Source organism: Trachypithecus francoisi, unplaced genomic scaffold (genome assembly GCF_009764315.1).
Source record: "Trachypithecus francoisi isolate TF-2019V2 unplaced genomic scaffold, Tfra_2.0 Lachesis_group14, whole genome shotgun sequence".
NCBI lineage: Eukaryota > Metazoa > Chordata > Mammalia > Primates > Cercopithecidae > Trachypithecus > Trachypithecus francoisi.
In genome coordinates this window covers 49,119,692-49,139,366 of record NW_022681459.1, presented here as the reverse complement: position 1 = coordinate 49,139,366, position 19,675 = coordinate 49,119,692, and the positions used below count along the sequence as shown (strand labels likewise).

At 58.8% G+C, this 19,675-nt stretch overlaps 1 protein-coding gene, 1 long non-coding RNA gene and 1 pseudogene across 2 annotated transcripts; 1 reads left to right on the top strand and 2 right to left on the bottom strand.

Moving 5' to 3' along the window:
* The first annotated feature begins 321 nt into the window (after positions 1 to 321).
* Positions 322 to 17,815, top strand: LIF (LIF interleukin 6 family cytokine). The gene is made up of 4 exons (XM_033233198.1): positions 322 to 983; positions 11,468 to 11,588; positions 13,328 to 13,506; positions 14,184 to 17,815. The coding sequence occupies exons 2-4, from the start codon at positions 11,570 to 11,572 to the stop codon at positions 14,592 to 14,594; spliced, it is 609 nt and encodes a 202-aa protein (XP_033089089.1). The 5' UTR covers positions 322 to 983; positions 11,468 to 11,569; the 3' UTR covers positions 14,595 to 17,815.
* On the bottom strand, positions 11,348 to 12,101 carry LOC117096174 (annotated as a pseudogene).
* Positions 17,726 to 19,090, bottom strand: LOC117096176. Its single transcript, XR_004442373.1, has 3 exons — positions 18,979 to 19,090; positions 18,436 to 18,566; positions 17,726 to 18,319 (listed from the first exon to the last, which is right to left on the bottom strand). It is a non-coding gene; the product is annotated as an uncharacterized LOC117096176 (long non-coding RNA).
* Between the last annotated feature and the right edge of the window lie 585 nt (positions 19,091 to 19,675).

Here is a 19,675-nt window from a genome sequence, read left to right as displayed (position 1 = left end):
CTTTCCCTCCTTAGTGGTTTTCTTTCTTCTCGGCTCTTTTCTCTTTGTCCCTGTCCTGTCACCTGCCCTGCCTGCCTCCCACCCTCCACCCAGGGGCTGGGACATGGGATCCCCACAAAAGCCCTTTTTCAGTGCCGAGGAAGGGTCACAGTCCACGCTCCTCTGGAGTGGGGAGGCCCTCCCAAGGCTGGCCTGGCTCCCTACGGCTCCCTACAGCTCCCTACGTCTCAGGAGGGCTGGGCTCGGGGAGGGGCGAAGGTCTCTGAGGGAGGGGGTTGGGCAGGCGGGGCCCTGGAGCTTGTGGCAAGGGTGGATCAGATGGGCCAGGTGGCACCCCAGGTTTGGAGGTAGGTGCTAAGGCAGGGAATGTTGGTCTGGGAGGGGGCCCAGTGTCTCGTTGGGGGAACTGCAGCCCTGTGACTCTTCTGGGGACAGGGACAAGGGGAGGCTGGCTGTGCTGCACACGGCCTGTGGCAGGTCTGAGTCAAAACACCTAAGGCCGACCCCTGCGGTCATGCGGAGGGCTGCCCAGTCATCGCCTTATGCCGGCCTGGGTCACTCAGGCAGGCTGGGCGCGGCCCCGTCAGCTGTGACTCAGGCCCCAACGGCCTCGCCACGCAGCACCGGGCAGGGGCATTGGGCACCAGGAAGCCCCCTCCCACATCCCAGCCGTGCTTCTCCCCTCGGCCACTCCAAGACCCTGCCCCCACCTGTGTCAGGCACAGACTGGGTGGGAACCCGGGGCCCTCTGCACCTGCTACCCCCCGCCATTCAGCTGGGGGCGGGTGTGGAAGTGGGGGTAGTGTCAGGGCCACCCAGCTCCGGACGGGAAGTCAAGTTGGGGGCGGGGTGAGGAGCCAACTCCAGAGAAGATCAAGCAGGAGAGGGAAGCAGAGGGGGCCTGGCCCGGAAGACGATGGTGTCCCACTGAAGACCTGGCAAACCTTCCAGATCCAGAGCGGCGTGTGCAGGCACAGACCACGGTAGGCTTTTCCCCGGGGCAGGGCCGGGGGTAGAGGCCAGCCTCCAAATTTATCCTCCACCAAGGCAAACATCGCTCACTCCCTTGTGGGTCGGGGGCGTCTGGTGGCTCACACACGCTCCAGGCCTCAGTTTCCCCTTCTATGCAATGGGCATGGTGAGATACGCCCAGAACACCTCTCTGAGGATGTCGAGGCTAAGCAGGAGAGAACATATGCGAAAGTGTCATGTGGACATGTGAGGGTTTAAAGAGCATCAAAGGGTTAAAGGGCAGAAGAGAGCGCTCTGGACATGGTGGCTGGAAGGAGGCCTGGATATGAATCCTGGCTGTTTGGGACCCTGGAGGGGTCAGTCATCTGGGGGTTTTGAGTCCTGGATTCCCAAGGGACCCTCAAGTTCTCTTTTCCCCAGAGTAGTGCAGGGGGCCGAGCCCATGAAGACCTCGGTTTCCTTCTGATGGAGAGGTGGTTCCTGTATAGCAGGCTCCAGCATGTGTGATCAGTCAAGTTCAAGGCCCCTGTGCACTGGCCTTGGGCCAGTGCAGGACTTGACTGCTCTGTGCCTCACTCACTGTGTAAAATGGATCTAATTATGGGATCACGGTGGCGAGAAAGGAAAAATATAGGTAAAATCCTTGCACGGAGCCTGACATGAGAGGGGAAGGGGCTTGACCCCAATCTTGCCATCAGCAGTTCCCGAGGCCTGGGGAGAGGCTTCCGAGGGGATAGGGAGACTATCTCCTGGGTGGGCCAGTCCTGGGTCTGGATGCTGGGGTTCCCTGGCACGCTGGGGCCGGGTGGGGGCCTGGGCTCTGCCCCAGGAGTCCCTGGTTTATTTTACATCTGTGGATCTTAATTGTCTCCTCTCTAAAACGGCGACTGTAATTCCCATTTGGAAGAACTGTCATGAGGATCTGTAAATGGGAGCTGGGGAGAGGGGACATCCTGGAAGTCTGAGGGGAGTGGGAAGGGGCAGCAGGGCCAGGAGAGAAAATTTCTCCTCCCCCTCCTCCTCTTCCTCCTCCCAGAGCCTCCGCCACGTGGTCCTGGCACCCCCTTGTGGCCGGTCCTCAGGGCTTCCCCAGGAGGTGCTGGACACGGCATAGGCTCCTCCAAGACCCCCTCAGCGGTGCCCCCCTCTCCAGCCTTGGCCTGTATCTGCTCACCCTCCATTCTGAGCCTCAGGCATCCCCGCCCACCTCCTCAAATCCCCAAATGCCACCCCACCTGGCTCTGGGGGAGGCCCAGGCTGCAGGCTGGCCTGGGGCTAGCGGGGCCCTGGCCGTGGGGCCTGCTGCCCGCTGGGCAGTGGGGGGCGCTGCAGCCCGTGGTTTGGAGCCGGGTAGGTGGTTGGGTGTCAAATGCTGGTCTGGGAGCCCTGGACCTGGACTTCCCCCAGCCCTGGGCCCAACTTTCCTGGGGACCTGGGTCTCTCTCTATATCCCCCACCACTGCTCCCCACAAGCCACTCTTTAAAGAACCTTTCTTTCTTTTTGTTCCCCTGTGTTTTTTTGTTTTTTGTTTTTTTGAGACGGAGTTTCGCTCTTGTTGCCCAGGCTGCAGTGCAATGGTGTGATCTCGGCTCACTGCAACCTCTGCCTCCTGGGTTCAAGCGATTCTCGTGCCTCAGCCTCCCGAGTAGCTGAGATTACAGGCATGTGCCACCGCGCCGGGCTAATTTTGTATTTTTAGTAGAGACAGGGTTTCTCCATGTTGGTCAGGCTGGTCTTGAACTCCTGACCTCAGGTGATCTGCCCACCTCGGCTTCCCAAATTGTTGGGATTACAGGCGTGAGCCACCACGCCTGGCCCCAGAGAAGCTTTTCTAGACACTTTGGGACTCATGGACTTATCTAGAAAGAGAAACTGAGACTCTGAGAAGCTTCCTTCTGGAATTCTCACAAGCAAATCAGGACTGAAACCCAGGGTTCCCAGCTCCCTGGGAGGTCACCAGTCCACATACTATTGGGAATGTGCCACTAATTTGCTGTGTGGCCTTGGAGAAGCGACTTCCCCTCTCTGGACCCCATAGCTAAGATAATAACAACACAGCCTGGTGCAGTGGCTCATGCCTGTAATCCCAGCACTTTGGGAGGCCGAGGCAGGAGGCTTGCTTGAGCAGGTGTGATTGAGGCTGCAGTGAGCTATGGTGGCACTACTGCACTCCAGCCTGGGCAACAGAATGAGTTCCTGTCTCAAATAATAGCAATATCAATAACCAAGGCATGTCTTCCGTGCTGGCCAGCCTTTGTGGAGGACATTGCTGACCTCACAGGTTGACAACACTGTTCCCCCATTTGGTAGACATTGGAACTGAGGCCTGAGCCATGAGGCCACCTGCCCAAGATTGCACAGTTTGTAAGTGGCCGAGATGGGCCTGGACCTGGGGTCTGGCTGATTCCAGAGTCCACTTAGTCTCCTCCCCTCCACGGCGCAGCCTCATCTCTTCTCCGAGCTTTTCCTTTACCAAGTGGGGACGCTGAAGCCAGTAGGGGCCAAGACAGGCCCTAAGTCTTCCACCCCCACCCGGCACGTGGGAGGCACAGGCCACTGTCCTCCCTCTGCAATGGTCCCCTGCTGCCAGCCCTCTGGCTAGGGTGGACTTAGGAGAGACCTTGACAGCCGAGAGGTTCACAGAGAATCTGGCTCTCTGGACAGCCCACCATGAATGACACCAGGCCCAGGCGTTGGTCCCACCCAGAAAGGGAGGAGATGGAAACAGGGTCCAGGGGTGGGGTGGGGGCGGAGGCTCGGCTGGGCAGAAGATCAGAGCAGGATTGTGTCATGCAGTCCTGTGGCTTATCAGCCATCAGGCGGCCTGGTCCAGGCAGAAGGAGCGGCTCTCCAGGGAGTGACTCTGCGGGGACCCCCCTGGGCCTGGCTGCTCAGACCACACCTGAGCCTCCAGGGTCCTGTTTTAGGGAGCCTGGGGGTAGGGGGCTGGGGTGGAGACCTGGCTCCGTTACACACTGTGTGACCCGGCACAAATCATTCCACTCTGTGAGCCTCAGTTTCCAAGTCTGTCAAATGAGGATTAAAATGCCTCCCTCAGAGAATGGGGGTCAGGACTTGAGCCCAGGGGCTTCTGGTGAGCACTTGGTAGTGCTTGGTTTTGTGGGGAGGGGATGGGAGAGAGGCTTATGAAAGCCTTGGGGGCCTGAGCCCCAGGAAGGGCACTACTCCGGGCTGGGAGGGTCCTGGAGGTCTGGGGGGGGGGACCCAAAGGTGCAGGAGGTGGGGGACAGGTATCATGCCCCATTTGCAAGACACAGAGGGAGGCCTGGCCCCTCCAATCCCAGGTCCCACCAGCGGCTCCCCAACCTGGCCCCATCCCTCCCCTCACCCCAGGAAGCTCACTCTTCCTTCTCTTCCCAGGGAAGAGGATAGTCCAACCTCAGCCAGGTCTCGCCCCTCCATCCTCCCCACCCAGTGGGATGGGACCACTTTATTCTTTCCATGTCATCACCGTCGCCAGGCCGGAGGCTCCCATCACCCTCCCACCCACCATCCTCAGAACAATCCCTCAGGCTCCCCTGGGCACTGGGATGGGTCAGGGTAGCCCCAGTGTGCTTGGCGGGGGGAGGGGAAGGAGAGAAGGCCAGGGCCACACCTCTGCACGGCCAGTTTCAGGCTGAATAGGTCCTTGGGCTGCTTCCTGTTCTGTTTATGGCCTCCGAGTCCAGGAAATCATTGAGTGACACGTCCCTCCTTTACCCCCCAGCCCCGCAATTATTTAATAGGGGCCGCTGTGGTCTCTCTTTTGGAAAATCCAGTGGGAGAAGAAAGCTGTCAGCTCGCCTCTGACATCAGCTTTGTCCCTGTGCCAAGAGTCAGGGTGGCCAGGGCGGTGTGGGGAGGAGGGGCTGGGGCGGGGTAGGGAGGAAGCCAGCTGCTGGTGGCCCCTGTGACGTGAGGCTGCCGCATGGTTCCCAGGGGCGGGGGTTGGAGGGTGAGGAGGAGCAGGGATTGTTGGAGACACACGCCGGGGCACACGCAGACCTGGAGGCTCAGAAATGCACGTGTGCACGCCCAGGGTTAGACCTCCCTGCTCACCTAGCCCTCGTGCCCAGGGATCCACAGTCCCACACAAACTCAGGCAGACACGAGGCCAGACACACAGTCGCACTGGCTTCATGCCCATGGGCACGTGCGCACACAAACACACACACAGACACACTCACACAACCACACAGAGAACTCACAAGAGCAGCCAGAGATGTGCACCATCTGCTCTCTCTCAGCCACACAAAGCAAAAGGTACAAGCAGATCCACACACTTGCACACACCACACACGCACACACGGTACCAGACACAGGCATGCACACAGAGGCACTCACTACACACGCATGCTCAGGTAAATGCCCACTCAGACTCAGACAGACAGGCAAACACACTCAGCCACGTCCCAGGGCCACAGGGAGCCCAAGTGTGCGCCCTCTACTGCAGGCTGGGGCTCTTGGCCTCGGGCTGCCCTGGAAAGGTGGCTGTGGCCACTTCCTCTTCCCGCACCCTGCGGTGAGGATGAAAGGCTCCCTGGTGGAGTAGGAAAGAAAGGCCTGTGACTGTCCTGGGCTCCAACCAGGTGGGTTGGGGCAGGGCAGAGAGCCCAGGGGTCTGAGGCTGCGGAAGGGAGTGGACAGTGAGCGGCTGGGCTCTGGGAGGCCTTTGTCACGGCACAGGGTGCTGCCAGGTCCCCCACGTTGAGCACCTGCTCAGCCCCGCCCCATCCTACCCTGGGGCACCTCTGGCCCATTCCAGAGCTGGAAGGGAAGTCAGGAGCCCCATGATACACTGCTGAGTGACCTTGGGCAAGTCACTCCTCAGCCCCTCTGGGCCTGGCTTTCAACATCGATACCAGCGGCTTGCAAATGTTTTTGACTGCCACCCACAGTAAGAAATACATTGCACCTTGCAACCAGATGAGGATGCAGATACAGGCACACACAGGCAACTGGAAAAAAAGTTTCACGGAGCAATCCTCGCCCTGGCTCTGGGCGATGCTAGGTGATTTCGCTATTCCATTTCCTTTTTCAAAGTGTTGGTGGCAACCCTCTAATTGAACCCATGGCCCTCGAAGAGACAGAGGCCCGCAGTGTGAAAACACTGCTCTCTCTATGTCTGCCTGCAATGGTCTCAGGCTAGTTCGAGATTCCGGGAGAGCCTGGGGGAGGTAAAAGTGCTTGCAGAGTCTCAAAGGCCATGCTCACGAAATGCTGATGGCTGAGGTAGACAGCAAACCATTCTACAGAGCCCTGGGGGGGACCGGCCCCACGCAACGCCACAGCCAGGCCTCTGGTTGGCCCTGCCAATGATCAGGGGCTGCTGCTTCCCTTGCAATTTCTATCAGAAATGAAGAAAAAAAATGCAGTCACTCTGATTCATCTCCAGGGGGTTGATTCCTGACACAGTCGGTCGGGAAATGTCAGGGTGATGATGGGAGCAGTTGGCAGAAGGCCAGGGTGGCTTCTGGCTTCTCCTTGGCCCTGAGGGGATACTGCTGGTCGCTGCCAGAGACTGGATCCGGTAAGGGTGAGAAGGGGCAGGCGATAAGCCCAGCATCTGGACCTCAAGAGCCCCCAGAAGACAGCTGGGCTCTCCAGGGCCCAGAGATGGGGGGAGTACTGCTTATTTCCCCCGCAAGGCTCTGAGATGCTACCCACTCTCCTAAAACCCACACCAGACTCCATTAACTGAGAGGACCCAGGAGCCACCTCCTGCCCTGACTCTCAGACCCCACTGCGCTGACCACGGGACCCAGCCCTAACCCAAGCCCCTGACTCGGTCTGGGGTTTGAGCTCCTTCTTCGGCCATAGCCAGATCTTATTAGAATGGCTGCCACGCGTCAGGCGTTTGTCCACATTTCCCAGGAAACATCCCGGTGATGGCCCCACGAGGCTGTTACAACAGCATCCTCATTTGCAGAGGGGAAACTGAGGCTGTGAGAGAGGAAGGGCGGTGCCCCGGGCCACATAGCTGGTGGTTGGGGCAGGAGGGATTTGAACCCACACCACTGGGGTGAGAACAGTAGAGGCACGGTCCGCTGGTGGCATTACACTGTCACTCCTCAAGCATTGAAGAGTGTGGTGCTCTTGCCTTTTTGGCCAGGATGCTCAATTGGCTGGGCTGTGCCAGGCATTCCTGGGTTTCCCCATCTCCTCTGGCCACCCCTCACCAGCCCTAGGCCTGGGACCCACCCTCTGGACCCCCGCTTCCTTCCTAGGCCCACCTGAGGACTCTGCTCATTTTCCAGGTACCAGGGCCAGAGGGGCTGGGGAAGGAAGGAGGGAGGACAGACTGGGCAGCCAGGGGTGCCCGGAGCGCTGTTTCTGGGTCACCGGTCTTGGGGAATTCCCCAGTGCCCGGAGAGCTGCTTACCTGGTGAGTAACCGCTGCTGGCTGCCCACACAGAATGCCTGACTGTGAGGGGACCTCCCGTCCCACCCCTGCCCATGCCACTGCCATGCTGCCCTCTCTCCTGAGAGCCCCGGGGTCTAGGAAAGAGACAGACAGGCAGGGGGCTGACCCCACCCCCGCACCCCCCCACCCTGGGACTTTGCAGGGGGCGGCTGGTGATTCAAGCCCCTCAGAGCTGAGCTTGTCTCCTTCCTTCTCAGTTGGGGCCTGGGGGTGAATCAGCTTCTGGGGGCGGTAAGACCAGGTCAGCTGCTGTCCTCAGATCAGGCTTGGGGTGGGGGTGGTGAGGGGCCAGGAAGGGGGCTCTAGGGGAGTGAGCACACTGCCCTGCCAGCCCCCTTCCACAACCTGTCTGATCTTTCTGGGGCACCCTTGAAGCTGGAGGCTACGTGGGTATCTTGCCTCGATTTACCATCAGCAGAGGCTTGAGAGGTCTTGCTCCTGCCCAGCCTTCCCCACTCAGCACCCTGGCATGGACCCAAGTGTCCCCATCTGTCAAATGGGGACAAGAACCCTTGCTTCACAGGGAGGTCAACACAGTGGGTGGTGATATGCAGAGAGGCAGCTTGCCGGGTGCCCAGAACCATGCTGAGCCCTGAGCCCTCAGAGCAAACCCACAATGGCGGTACCATTATTCCCATTTTATAGCTGAAGAAACTGAGGCCAGGAGGTGGTAGTCCCTTCCCCAAAGTCCCTTAGCTCATAACTGGCAGAGCCAAACCTCCAACCTGGTTCTGAATGAGGCCAGAGTCCATTCTTCAAACCCTCAGACCTCTTTGTCTCCTTTCCGTAAGAGACTTGGCACTGACGGTTTTTGGAAACTGTAAAATGCTTTCTCAAAAAATACTTAACCTCTATTCATGTCAAGGTATAACTCTGAGCCAGGTGCTGTCAAGAGTACAAGTGAGTCTCAGACCCCATTGAGCTCTCAAAGGTTGAGGAATAAGACTTGCCCCCACTTGAAACAAGAGTGGGTAGGACAAGGCCGATGTGAGCTGGTGGGGGCTGTGGGAGGCAGGGGAGGCTTCCTGGAGGAAGGTGGCCCGAGCACACCTGCCATGCCCTTCACTCTCTGGGAGCAAGAGGTGCTGCAGGGATTGCTGTGGCCTGCAAGACAGAAGCTGGGGTTCCAGACCTGGCTCTGTTGTTAACTCTTTGTGTGAGCCACACACAGTATTTTCACCTCTCTGAGCCTCAGTTTCCCCATCTGAAAAATAAGCAGCTGTGATATTCCAGGAGAGACTTGTGGATGGCAGGTAAAAATCAGCAGAAAACAAGCAGCTGGGTAGCTGAACGTGCTAGAGGGTGCACTCACTTCCTGGAGAGCCATGATGAGTTGGATGGCACAGCCACCTGGAGACAGCACTTCCAGGTTCTGGCCTGGTAACTCCTGCTCAATGTCAGGGGGTCCCATGTGGCTGGGACTGTCCCGCTCGCCCTGAGACCAGTCAAATCCCCAGCAGGCCCCATCTGCAGGAGCAGGACAGGCTGTGGATGAAGTCACAGCTGGAAGGGGCCAGGCTGGGGCTGCCACTCCAGGGTGGGGCCTGGGGTCGTGACCCTGGGAGCCAGCAGCCAAGAAGGGAGGGTGCCTTCCATGAGGGAGCCGGCCGGGGGCGGGGAACACACACACAGCATAGAGAGGGAGGGAAGAAAACAAACTCCCAGAGACCAAAGTGGGCCTGGAGCGTAGCCTGGGCGGCTGATTCCTGGGGGCCGCAGCCACGTTGCAGGCGGCACACCGACTTGCGGCTCCGAGACCCTGCCCGGCCTTCCCTCCAGAGGCCCAGAGCAGGTGGTGCCTGAACATGGACAGGAGGGGGAGGCTGGGCCTGGGGCACCGAGGGGCCCAGAGCACTTGGGGAGCACAAACCAAGTCAGGTACCGTGAGAGGAGGGGAAACTGAGGCACTGGAGGGGCCTCAGTCAGGGCTGGGGTTAAGTGGCTCTAGTGTCAGTGTCTTCTAGACCCTGTCCTCACTTCCTGTTTCCTGTGGGGTGGGGCTGAGATTAAACAGCGATCAGGGGTGGATTATAGGGCTGATGTGGGATCTGGCTTGCCAGAAGGCATGCAAGACTTGGGGGCCCACTTGGAAGGATGCAGGGGAGACACTGGGCAGCATGGTGGTGGATGTAGGGGTGGCTGCAGGAGAACTCTTGAGCCTAATGAGAGACTCAGGCCGGGTGATGGGGGTTTGATAGGTGGAGGCCACAGTGAGCCCCTGGTCACGTGGATTTGGGGTCCAGGTCAGGAAAGCCAGGCTGAGTTAGGTGACAGGGGTCTAGGTGATGTGGGATGGGGCTGGGAGCTGGTCCAGAGTTCACGTGCTCTGAGTGGTCAGGTCCTTGTGCAAGAGATGCTGGGGGAGGGGTAAGAAGAAGGGTTGAGTTGGGGTGTCCTGGGACGTGGGATTGCCTGAGCCAGGCCAGGGCAGGTGGGTCTCCTAGTAGTGTACGTTGACCCCAGAGCAAGTGTATAGGAGCAGTAAGTGCCAAGTGGGACCCTCCATGGTCCCTTAAAGAAGAGACAAGGTGTGGGGTGGGAGGCAGGAAGGAGGAAGGAGAGCCAGTTCGGGAAGTGCTAGCTGGGATAGGCAGTTTTATCACCTCACATCTGAGGCCCTGCTGGGAGAGAATGGGGGGGCAAGAGCCTAGATAAAGCAGGGTGTGTGTGTGGTGGGGAATGGCAGCAGGCACCAGGGCTCGTCCTGGCACGATGAAGGAGGAACGCGTGGCTGGGCAGGTCCGGGATGTGGCAAGAGGCAGGAGCTGGGGGCATGGAGGATGGGCGAGGGGGTGGTGGGGACCCGGGCAAGGCTGCAGGAGCTCCCTGGCCTTGGAAAACCAACTTGCACACCTTGATCTCAGGTCAGGGTCGGGCAGAAGGGCTGGGAAGGGGCCCCAGGGGACTAAATCCTCTCCTGGTACTGGGGGGTCCCCTGGCAGCTTTAGAGACGGCATGGCCCCAGATGACGGCATGCTGTCTGGCCAGCGCGCCCGCATCTCGTAGAGTGTATTTATTTTCACTTTTCTGCTGCCTTTTTTGGAGGTGTCCCTGTGCTCATTTTGCCCTGCTCCCCACTACTCCTTCCTGCCCTTCCTCATTCACAAATCGCCTGGCTTCAGAAGAGCCTCTAGAAGCACTTTTTGGGGACCTCCATCATTCTCTGAGGCTGAGCTCCAAGGGGCTTCCAAGGCAGGTCTGGAAGGGACCAGCCACTTCTGCTTCCCCAGCCATCAATCAGCACCCTGAGGAGGAAACTGGGGTATGATTTCACCAAGCCTCTCTCGGTCCCACTTCAGAATGGAAATGCTGGACCACCTTCCCAGAAGCACCTTCCCAGAGTGTCCCGACAGAACTGAGTCACAGCCACCCCGATCCCCATGTCTTCCTAGCTCCTTCCCCAGCCTCACAGGTACAGTGGTCAGCAGGGCCAGCGCACTGGTGGTGTCTGGAGGCCTGACCCTCTGGGGCCCTGGGCAACGCGTTCCTCTCAGAGCCCCTTGGAGCCCAGTGGCAATGGGCAGATTGGCGGAGGCTACCTCTGGGGTGGCTTCCAGCGCCCATGTTCAGTTCCACTTTATGACCGTCTAAAGTCCACGCCGGCCCCGGCCCCTCCTCCTGGAGCCTCCTTCTCAGCCAAGCCCCAGCCCTCCTCCTCCCACTGCCCCCCTAAAGTCCCCCAACCAGGGGGCACAGAGACCAGTCTCCATCTGCTAGTCCAGACTCGCTACCTCCCCAAACCCAGGTGAGTCAGGACCGTCTGGGGCGCCCACTGCTGGGACCCCTGCTGACTCGGCCAGGGGCCCCCTCCTGGCGATGCCCATCTTCAGACAACTCCTGGGACAAACCAGGCAGGAAAACCGCAGGGCGTTTTGTCGAAGGCTTCATTATAATTTTATCAATCAAATTCTTAGAAGAGGGAAAAAGTCTGTTCTCCCCACCCTCCCCCCTCACTTGTCCCCCCCCTTCACTCTCACTTTCTTCCATTCATAATTCCTATGATGCACCTCAAACAACTTCCTGGACTGGGGATCCCGGCTAAATATAGCTGTTTCTGTCTTACAACACAGGCTCCAGTATATAAATCAGGCAAATTCCCCATTTGAGCATGAACCTCTGAAAACTGCCGGCATCTGAGGTTTCCTCCAAGGCCCTCTGAAGTGCAGCCCATAATGAAGGTCTTGGCGGCAGGTAAATACACCCGCCCCGCGCCGGCTTCGCGTCCCCGCTGCGGGGCGCGGCGGCAACTTGGGGCGCTTGGTAGCGCGAACCGGACGCCCACCCGCCGCAGACACACGGACGCTTGGGGCGCCCGCGCAGCCACCGGAGGCGCGGGGTGGCGGCCCGGAGCGAGCGCGGGCACATGGTCCCAAGCACCGCACGCCCCGCGGCAGGTTGGCGGCGAGGGAGGGGGCGCCGAGCCTTCCTCCTCCTCCTCTTCCTCCCCCTCGCCTTCTCCTCCTCCTCCTCCTCGTCGCTCCCAACACTCTCGCTGGCTGCTCTTCCCTCTGCGCTTTTTCGCAGATTCACTCTCCCTCTCTCTTTTTCTTTTCTTTCTTTCTTTCCGCTTTCTCCTTTCCAACCGCGGTCCCGGGCTGCTCCCAGGGAGGGGCGCGGGCGGCGAGCAGCTTGCAAACTCCGGCCTGGGACGGGAGCAGGTGCCGCCTCCATCTGCTGGTGTCTGGAAGCGTGTGGTCTGCGCTAGGTGAGATATAGGGGTGTGGCCCCCCTCCCGCAGCCACCCCGGGGCCTCAGCACTGCCTGGGGATGCTGGGACGAACAGGGGACCCAGGAGAAGTGAACTTGAGGCTGCCCTCGTCCCCGCTGTCCCAGCATGGGGGATCCGGGGGAGGTCTCCAGCCTCACTCACCCGCTGACCCCGGCCCCCACCACCTTCAGATGCCCTTCTGCGGAGCCCTGGAAAGGCGTCTAAGGGGGCTTGGGGGAATGGGGAGAACAGGCCCCCCTGGGGGAGGGCCAGCCAGGACATGTCGGGACAGCTCCCAGCTTTCCTGTCACCTTTCACTTTCCTTCCTCCCCGCCCACCCGACTGCCTGTGACCTTTTGCCTTTTCTCTCTCCTGGTGTACCATTTCCTTTCCCTCCCTGAGCCCGTGTGTGTGTTAGGGGGGAGGGGAACCCCTGGGACAAGGGACAGCAGATGAATCGGGAGAAGGCATGGAGTCGGGGGCTGTCCAGAGCTGGGGGAGCAGGGAGTTTTGAATGATGATTTGGGGATGGAGAGTGGGGACAGCCAGGCAGAAATGGGGTGAAATTGAGTGAGATGGGGGACACTAGGGAAGGAAGAGATAGAGGATGATGGGGACGGGGGCAGAATCGGGGGCAATTGGCCAGGGAGCCAGAATCAAGTGGCAGGTTTGGGAGGGAGACGAGGATCAGCCAAGGACTCCTCCCCACTCCCCCATGCCCCGTGGTCCCCATGGGTGCCTGACTTGGGAGATTTGGGCTGCAATGGACCAGTGAGTGGGAAGCGCTGCTGAGGAACCTGGGCCACCCTGGGAGGTGGGAAGCAGGGATCTCCTTACTGGCGCCTGCTGGGCCCGGGGCCTGGTGCCTTCCAGCCAGAGGGCCAGGGGGCCTTAGGGCCTTTGCCTTCCTGAGGGAAAGGGTGGGATGGCTGGGAGTCCCTCCTGGACCCTGCACCCTTCTGGTGGAAATGGCTTGCGTCTTGCCCCCGTCTTTCTGTCATCCCAGAAGAGACCAGGGAGAGCTAAGGTAGAGAGAGGGCAGTAGAGAAACACACAGAGTGACAGAGTGAAGACTAGGCCCCAGGAAGACAGCTGCAGGTGGTGAGGAGGAACCAGGAGTCCTCTCCCATGCGACCCTTGCCAGACCCCCATCCGGTGTGCCATGACCCCAGGCCACCCTTCCCTGCCTTTCTACTCATGGCTTCTTCCTGCCTGTCCGCAGGAGTTGTGCCCCTGCTGCTGGTTCTGCACTGGAAACATGGGGCAGGGAGCCCCCTCCCCATCACCCCTGTCAACGCCACCTGTGCCATACGCCACCCATGTCACAACAACCTCATGAACCAGATCAGGAGCCAACTGGCACAGCTCAATGGCAGTGCCAATGCCCTCTTTATTCTCTATGTAAGTTACCCCCGAGATACTGACAGGAGATGGCAGGGAGGGGGCTTGTAAATATCATTAGGGGGTGTCCTGATCTGGGTTGAGGGCACCTTTTGGGGCTGGAAGGAGCGAATGGCTTGATTAAACCACCCGCAGACTCCTGCCACTTCCTGCCCACGCTTCCCAGGGAAGCTTCCTCAGGGTGCCCAGTGAGCAAGGGGAGAGCTAGGTGCAAAGGTGGGGGCCTGGCACTTCTTGTCTTGTGATTGTCCTGCTGCAGGGAGGGAGGGATGGAGGGGAAATGCACGTGAGGCACCAGGGAGATGCGGTTGAGAGGCAGTGGGCTGTGGGTGCTGGGCGTGGAGGGGCGCCCTGGAACATCGTGAGTGCAGGGATGGAAGTACTTGTGTGTGGTGCCCCAGCTGGGGCTAGACACCGAGTTTTCCCTTCTGCCCCCTTAGGGTGGTGATGATGATGATGATGACTGCGTGCATGGCTTAGGCTTTGATCTTTACCAAGGACACTCACACTACAATTACTTTTGGCTCTCATGACAATTCTAGATGCTTACAGGGCAAGGAGTTGGGTCCTCATGCGCTAGATGGGGAAACTGAGACTCAAGAGCTTGCCCAAAGGGTTGGCGGCAGGGCTGGGACACAGACCCCTGACTCCCACGTCACCTGCCCTCTGCCCCTTAGTACACAGCCCAGGGGGAGCCGTTCCCCAACAACCTGGACAAGCTGTGTGGCCCCAACGTGACGGACTTCCCACCCTTCCACGCCAACGGCACGGAGAAGGCCAAGCTGGTGGAGCTGTACCGCATAGTCGTGTACCTCGGCACCTCCCTGGGCAACATCACCCGGGACCAGAAGATCCTCAACCCCAGTGCCCTCAGCCTCCATAGCAAGCTCAACGCCACTGCTGACATCCTGCGAGGCCTCCTTAGCAACGTGCTGTGCCGCCTGTGCAGCAAGTACCACGTGGGCCATGTGGACGTGACCTATGGCCCTGACACCTCGGGTAAGGACGTCTTCCAGAAGAAGAAGCTGGGCTGTCAACTCCTGGGGAAGTATAAGGAGACCATCGCTGTGTTGGCCCAGGCCTTCTAGCAAGAGGTCTTGAAGCGTGCTGTGAACCGAAGGATCTCAGGAGTGAGGTCCAGATGTGGGGGCCTGTCCTAGAGTGGCTGGGGCCCAGGGCGTGGCTAAACCCAAATGGGGGCTGCTGGCAGACCCCGAGGGTGCCTGGCCAGTCCACTCCACTCTGGGCTGGGCTGTGATGAAGCTGAGCAGAGTGGAAACTTCCATAGGGAGGGAGCTAGAAGAAGGTGCCCCTTCCTCTGGGAGATTGTGGACTGGGGAGCGTGGGCTGGACTTCTGCCTCCACTTGTCCCTTTGGCTTCTTGCTCACTTTGTGCAGTGGGCAAACTACACAGTCATCTACAACAGCCCTGACCACAGTGAGACAGCAGGGCCCCGGGGAGTGGACCAGCCCCTGGCAAATGATCACCATCTGTGCCTTTGCTGCCCCTTAGGTTGGGACTTAGGTGGGCCAGAGGGGCTAGGGTCCCAAAGAACTCCTTGTCCCCTAGAAGTTTGATGAGTGGAAGATAGAGAGGGGCCTTTGGGATGGGAGGCTGTCTTCTTTTGAGGATGATCAGAGAACTTGGGCATAGGAACAGTCAGGCAGAAGTTTCCAGAAGGAGGTCACTTGGCATTCAGGCTCTTGGGGAGGCAAAGAAGCCACCTTCAGGTCTGGGAAGGAAGACGCTGGGAGGAGGAGAGGCCCCGAAAGCTTTGGTGGGTTCTTCCTTCTCTTCCTCGTGATCTTCCTTACAGCCTGGGATGGCCAGGGTCTGATGGCTGAACCTGCAGCAGGGGTTTGTGGAGGTGGGTAGGGCAGGGGCAGGTTGCTAAGTCAGGTGCAGAGGTTCTGAAGGACCCAGGGTCTTCCTCTGGGTAAGAGTCTATAAGGAGGGGCTAGGGTAGCTCAGAGTAGCAGCTCACATCTGAGGCCCTGGGAGGCCTTGTGAGGTCACACAGAGGTACTTGAGGGGGACCAGAGGCCTTCTCTGGTCCCCAGGGCAAAGGGACAGCAGAACTTGAGGTCAGGGTCTCAGGGAACCCTGAGCTTCAAGCGTGTGTCTGACCCGGAATGATTTCTATTTATTATGATATCCTATTTATATTAACTTATTGGTGCTTTCAGTGGCAAAGTTAATTCCCCTTTCCCTGGTCCCTACTCAGCAAAATATGATGATGGCTCCCGACACAAGCGCCAGGGCCAGGGCTTAGCAGGGCCTGGTCTGGAAGTCGACAATGTTACAAGTGGAATAAGCCTTATGGGTGAAGCTCAGAGAAGGGTCGGATCTGAGAGAATGGGGAGGCCTGAGTGGGAGTGCGGGGCCTGGCTCCACCCCCATCCCCTACTGTGACTTGCTTTGGGATGTCAGGGTCCAGGCTGCAGGGGCTGGGCCAGTTTGTGGAGAGGCCGGGTGCCTTTCTGTCTTGGTTCCCGGGGGCTGGTTCACACTGTTCTCGGGCGCCCCAGCATTGTGTTGCGAGGGGCACTGCTCCTGGTTGAAATTGTGCCTCCTGGAGCAGTGGGCAAGACAGTCCTTGTGGCCTACCCTGTCCCTGTTTCTGTGTCCCCATGTTGCCTCTGAAATAGTGCCCTGGAACAATCCTGCCCCAGCACCTGGGGTGCTCCCACACAGCAGGGAAGCTCCTCCGGTGGCCCGGACACCCGTAGAGGGTGGGGGGGCCTGGCTGGGCCAGACCCCAGGAAGGTGGGGGAGCCTGGGGGGATCAGCTGCCCACTACTCCCAAGAGGAGGAGAGGGAGGCTGCAGACGCCTGGGACTCAGACCAGGAAGCTGTGGGCCCTCCTGCCCCACCCCCATCCCACTCCCACCCATGTCTGGGCTCCCAGGCAGGGAACCCGATCTCTTTCTTTGTGCTGGGGCCAGGCGAGTGGAGAAACGCCCTCCAGTCTGAGAGCAGGGGAGGGAGGGAGGCAGCCGAATCAGGGCAGCTGCTCAGAGCAGTGTTCTGGCTTCTTCTCAAACCCTGAGTGGGCTGCCGGCCTCCAAGTTCTTCTGACAAGATGATGGTACTAATTACGGTACTTTTCACTCACTTTGCACCTTTCCCTGTCGCTCTCTAAGCACTTTACCTGGATGGCGCATGGGCAGCGTGCAGGCAGGTCCTGAGGCCTGGGGTTGGGGTGGAGGGTGCGGGCGGGAGTTGTCCATCTGTCCATCCCAACGGCAAGATGAGGATGTGGCTGTTGAGATTTTGGCCACGCTCACCCTTGTCCAGGATGCAGGGGCCACCTTCCCGTTCCTGCTCCATCCGGCTTAGCTTGGGGCGGGCTGCACTCCCCCAAGATGGGCTTCAAGAAAGACAAACTTGCCTGGAAACCAGAGTGGCTGATTCCACCCGGTGCGCCCAGCTGACTCGCCCATCACCTCGTCTCCCTGTGGACTTGGGTGCTCTGTGCTGGGACCACCTGGCGGCCCTGGCGGCCCTGGCTCTGAGTCGCTCTCCTGCCCAGCCTGGACTCAGACCCATGGCACCCATCCTCAGTGCTCCCTCCAGATCCCATCCGGCAGCTCGGCGTCCACTCTGCACAGCATCACTGAATCACGGAGCCTTTGCGTGAAACAGCTCTGCCGGACCAGGAGCTGAGTTCCTCTTCCCTTTTTATCTGCTGGTGTGGATCACACCTGGGCCTGGCCAGAGGAAGAGAGAGGGACAGTCATTTTGTAGTTTACCAAGAGAGACGTCTCCAGCTCTGGGCCCTTATTTATTATTTAAACATTGTTTTAAAAAGCACTGCTAGTTTACTTGTCTCTCCTCCCCATCGTCCCCATCATCTTCCTTGTCCTTGACTTGGGGCACTTCCACCCTGACCCAGCCAGTCCAGCTCTGCCTTGACGGCTCTCCAGAGTAGACACAGTGTGTGGGGTTGGAGCTCTGGCACCCGGGGAGGTAGCGTTTCCCTGCAGATGGTACAGATGTTCCTGCCTTAGAATCATCTCTAGTTCCTCACCCCAATCCCGGCATCCAGCCTTCAGTCCCGCCCACGTGCTAGCTCCGTGGGCCCACCGTGCGGCCTTAGAGGTTTCCCTCCTTCCTTTCCACTGTAAAGCACTTGGCCTTGGGTGACAAATTCCTCTTTGATGAATGTACCCTGTGGGGATGTTTCATACTGACAGATTATTTTTATTTATTCAATGTCATATTTAAAATATTTATTTTTTATACCAAATGAATACTTTTTTTTTAAGAAAAAAAGATAAATGAATAAAGAATCTACTCTTGGTTGGCTTCTCCGGAGTGCACTGATGTGGGGATATGGGCTGGAAGGGTTGGGACTATCACTGTCCTGGGCACCAGCCAAGTGGGACTCAGCGAAGAGCAGAGGAGGGTGGGGGAGGGGCACCCGGCATGGGTGGGGGCAGTTAGGTGGTATTTTGGCCAAGGCAGAACAAGGTGGGTGGTGTCTAGATCATGGGGGGCCCCCAAGGAAAGAGACGGATTGTTCCGAGGTAAAGGGGGTGCCGGCCGCAGTGGGTCACTCCTGTAATCCCAGTACTTTGGGAGTCTGAGGCAGGTGGATCGTTTGAGCCCAGGATTTCGAGATCAGCCTGGCCAACATGGTGAAACCCTGTCTACAAAATATACGAACATTAGCCAGATGCTGTGGTATGCGTCTGTGGTCCCAGCTTCTCGGGGTGCTGAGGTGGGAGGATCCCTTGATCTCAGGAGGTTGAGGCTACAATGAGCCATGATTGCGCCACCGCACTGCAGCCTGGGTGACAGAGGAAGACCCTGTCTCAAAAAAAAAAAAAGAAGAAGAAGAAGAAGTGCCGAGTGATATCTCAGCTCGTTCCCCCAACTCCTCGCTTAATCTCATGGGATCCCCAGGAGTTGCCATCCCCACATACCAGAAGAGGAAATCGAGGCTCAGAGCCATGAAACCACGTGCCCAGGGGCACCCGAAGTGTTTAGGGCCAGTTAGGGCCACTCCCTCACCTCCAGATCGCGTAATCTTTCCCCTACATGAGACTTCGAGGACCTGGAAGATACCAGCTGCCAAGGTCTCTGTTGCCCAGGAATAACCCGTTGACCATTCAGAGGGACATAACAGGACAACTCGAATGGCCCCAGAGCGGGAGGAGACAGGTGGTCCTACTCAGAATCACACGGCACACTGGGGCCAGAACCAAGGAGGACTCTGCCTGCCCTGATTCTGTCCCTCTTCCCGCTGCCCATTTGGGAACCGAATCCCCTTCCACTGCAACCTTCTTCCCAGTCCTCTGCAATCCCTTCCTGGGGGAATTCAAGGTCAGAACTGGGAAGCCACAGACACTGAGACTCTGGAGCGGCCCCAAATGTCTCCCTGCTCTTTGCTCTGGGGTTTGGGTCTGGGGCTCCCTGAGCCGAGATTTATTTCGGGGGTCTGGGCAATGTTTCTGAGAGTCACCTACTTGCTTGTATATTTATAAGTGTCACCTCCTGTGCCGGGTTGCAATACCTTCTAAAAGCTCACAGGCTGGGAGGGACAATGAGGATGTATGTGACGGATGAGGCACATAGAGGGCGGTGAGGCCACGCTGGGGATAGCCTCGCTCTGGGAGGCAGCAGGGGGCTCGGGCTATGGTCCCCTCTCCTGTCTGTGCCGTGAAGGGACTGCATTCAACAACATGGCGCAACCTTCACCTCACCTGGAAGCTGATTAGCAGTGCGGAATCTTGGCCTCACCCCCAGACCTGCAGAATCAGAATGTGCACATCAGCAAGATCCCAGGAGACTCATGTGCACAATAAAGTCGGAGAAAGGCCACCCTGTGCTTTCATCTCTCATTCCTCAGGAGTCCCCCACGCCAAGTGCAATGGCCAAGGGCCGGGAAGGCAGTAGCTTGGGAGGGAGAGGCCAGCAGGCCCACAGCTGTTTCTGAGTCTTCCCCTGAAGTCTCCCGCCCAGTCTCCGGGAGGCTGGCTCAAGCCCTGGGCCACACCCCACAATGTCCTCCCCCGCCGCCCAGGGCTGGAAACACCCCTCCCCTCTGCTCAGAGAGACAAGGTTGAAGCTTTTCAAAAGCAACCTTTACTAGGAAACTAGAGGAAAACAAAACCAATGGCAAAACACAGAAAGGTGGAGAATGACAGCAATGTCCTGGGTGGC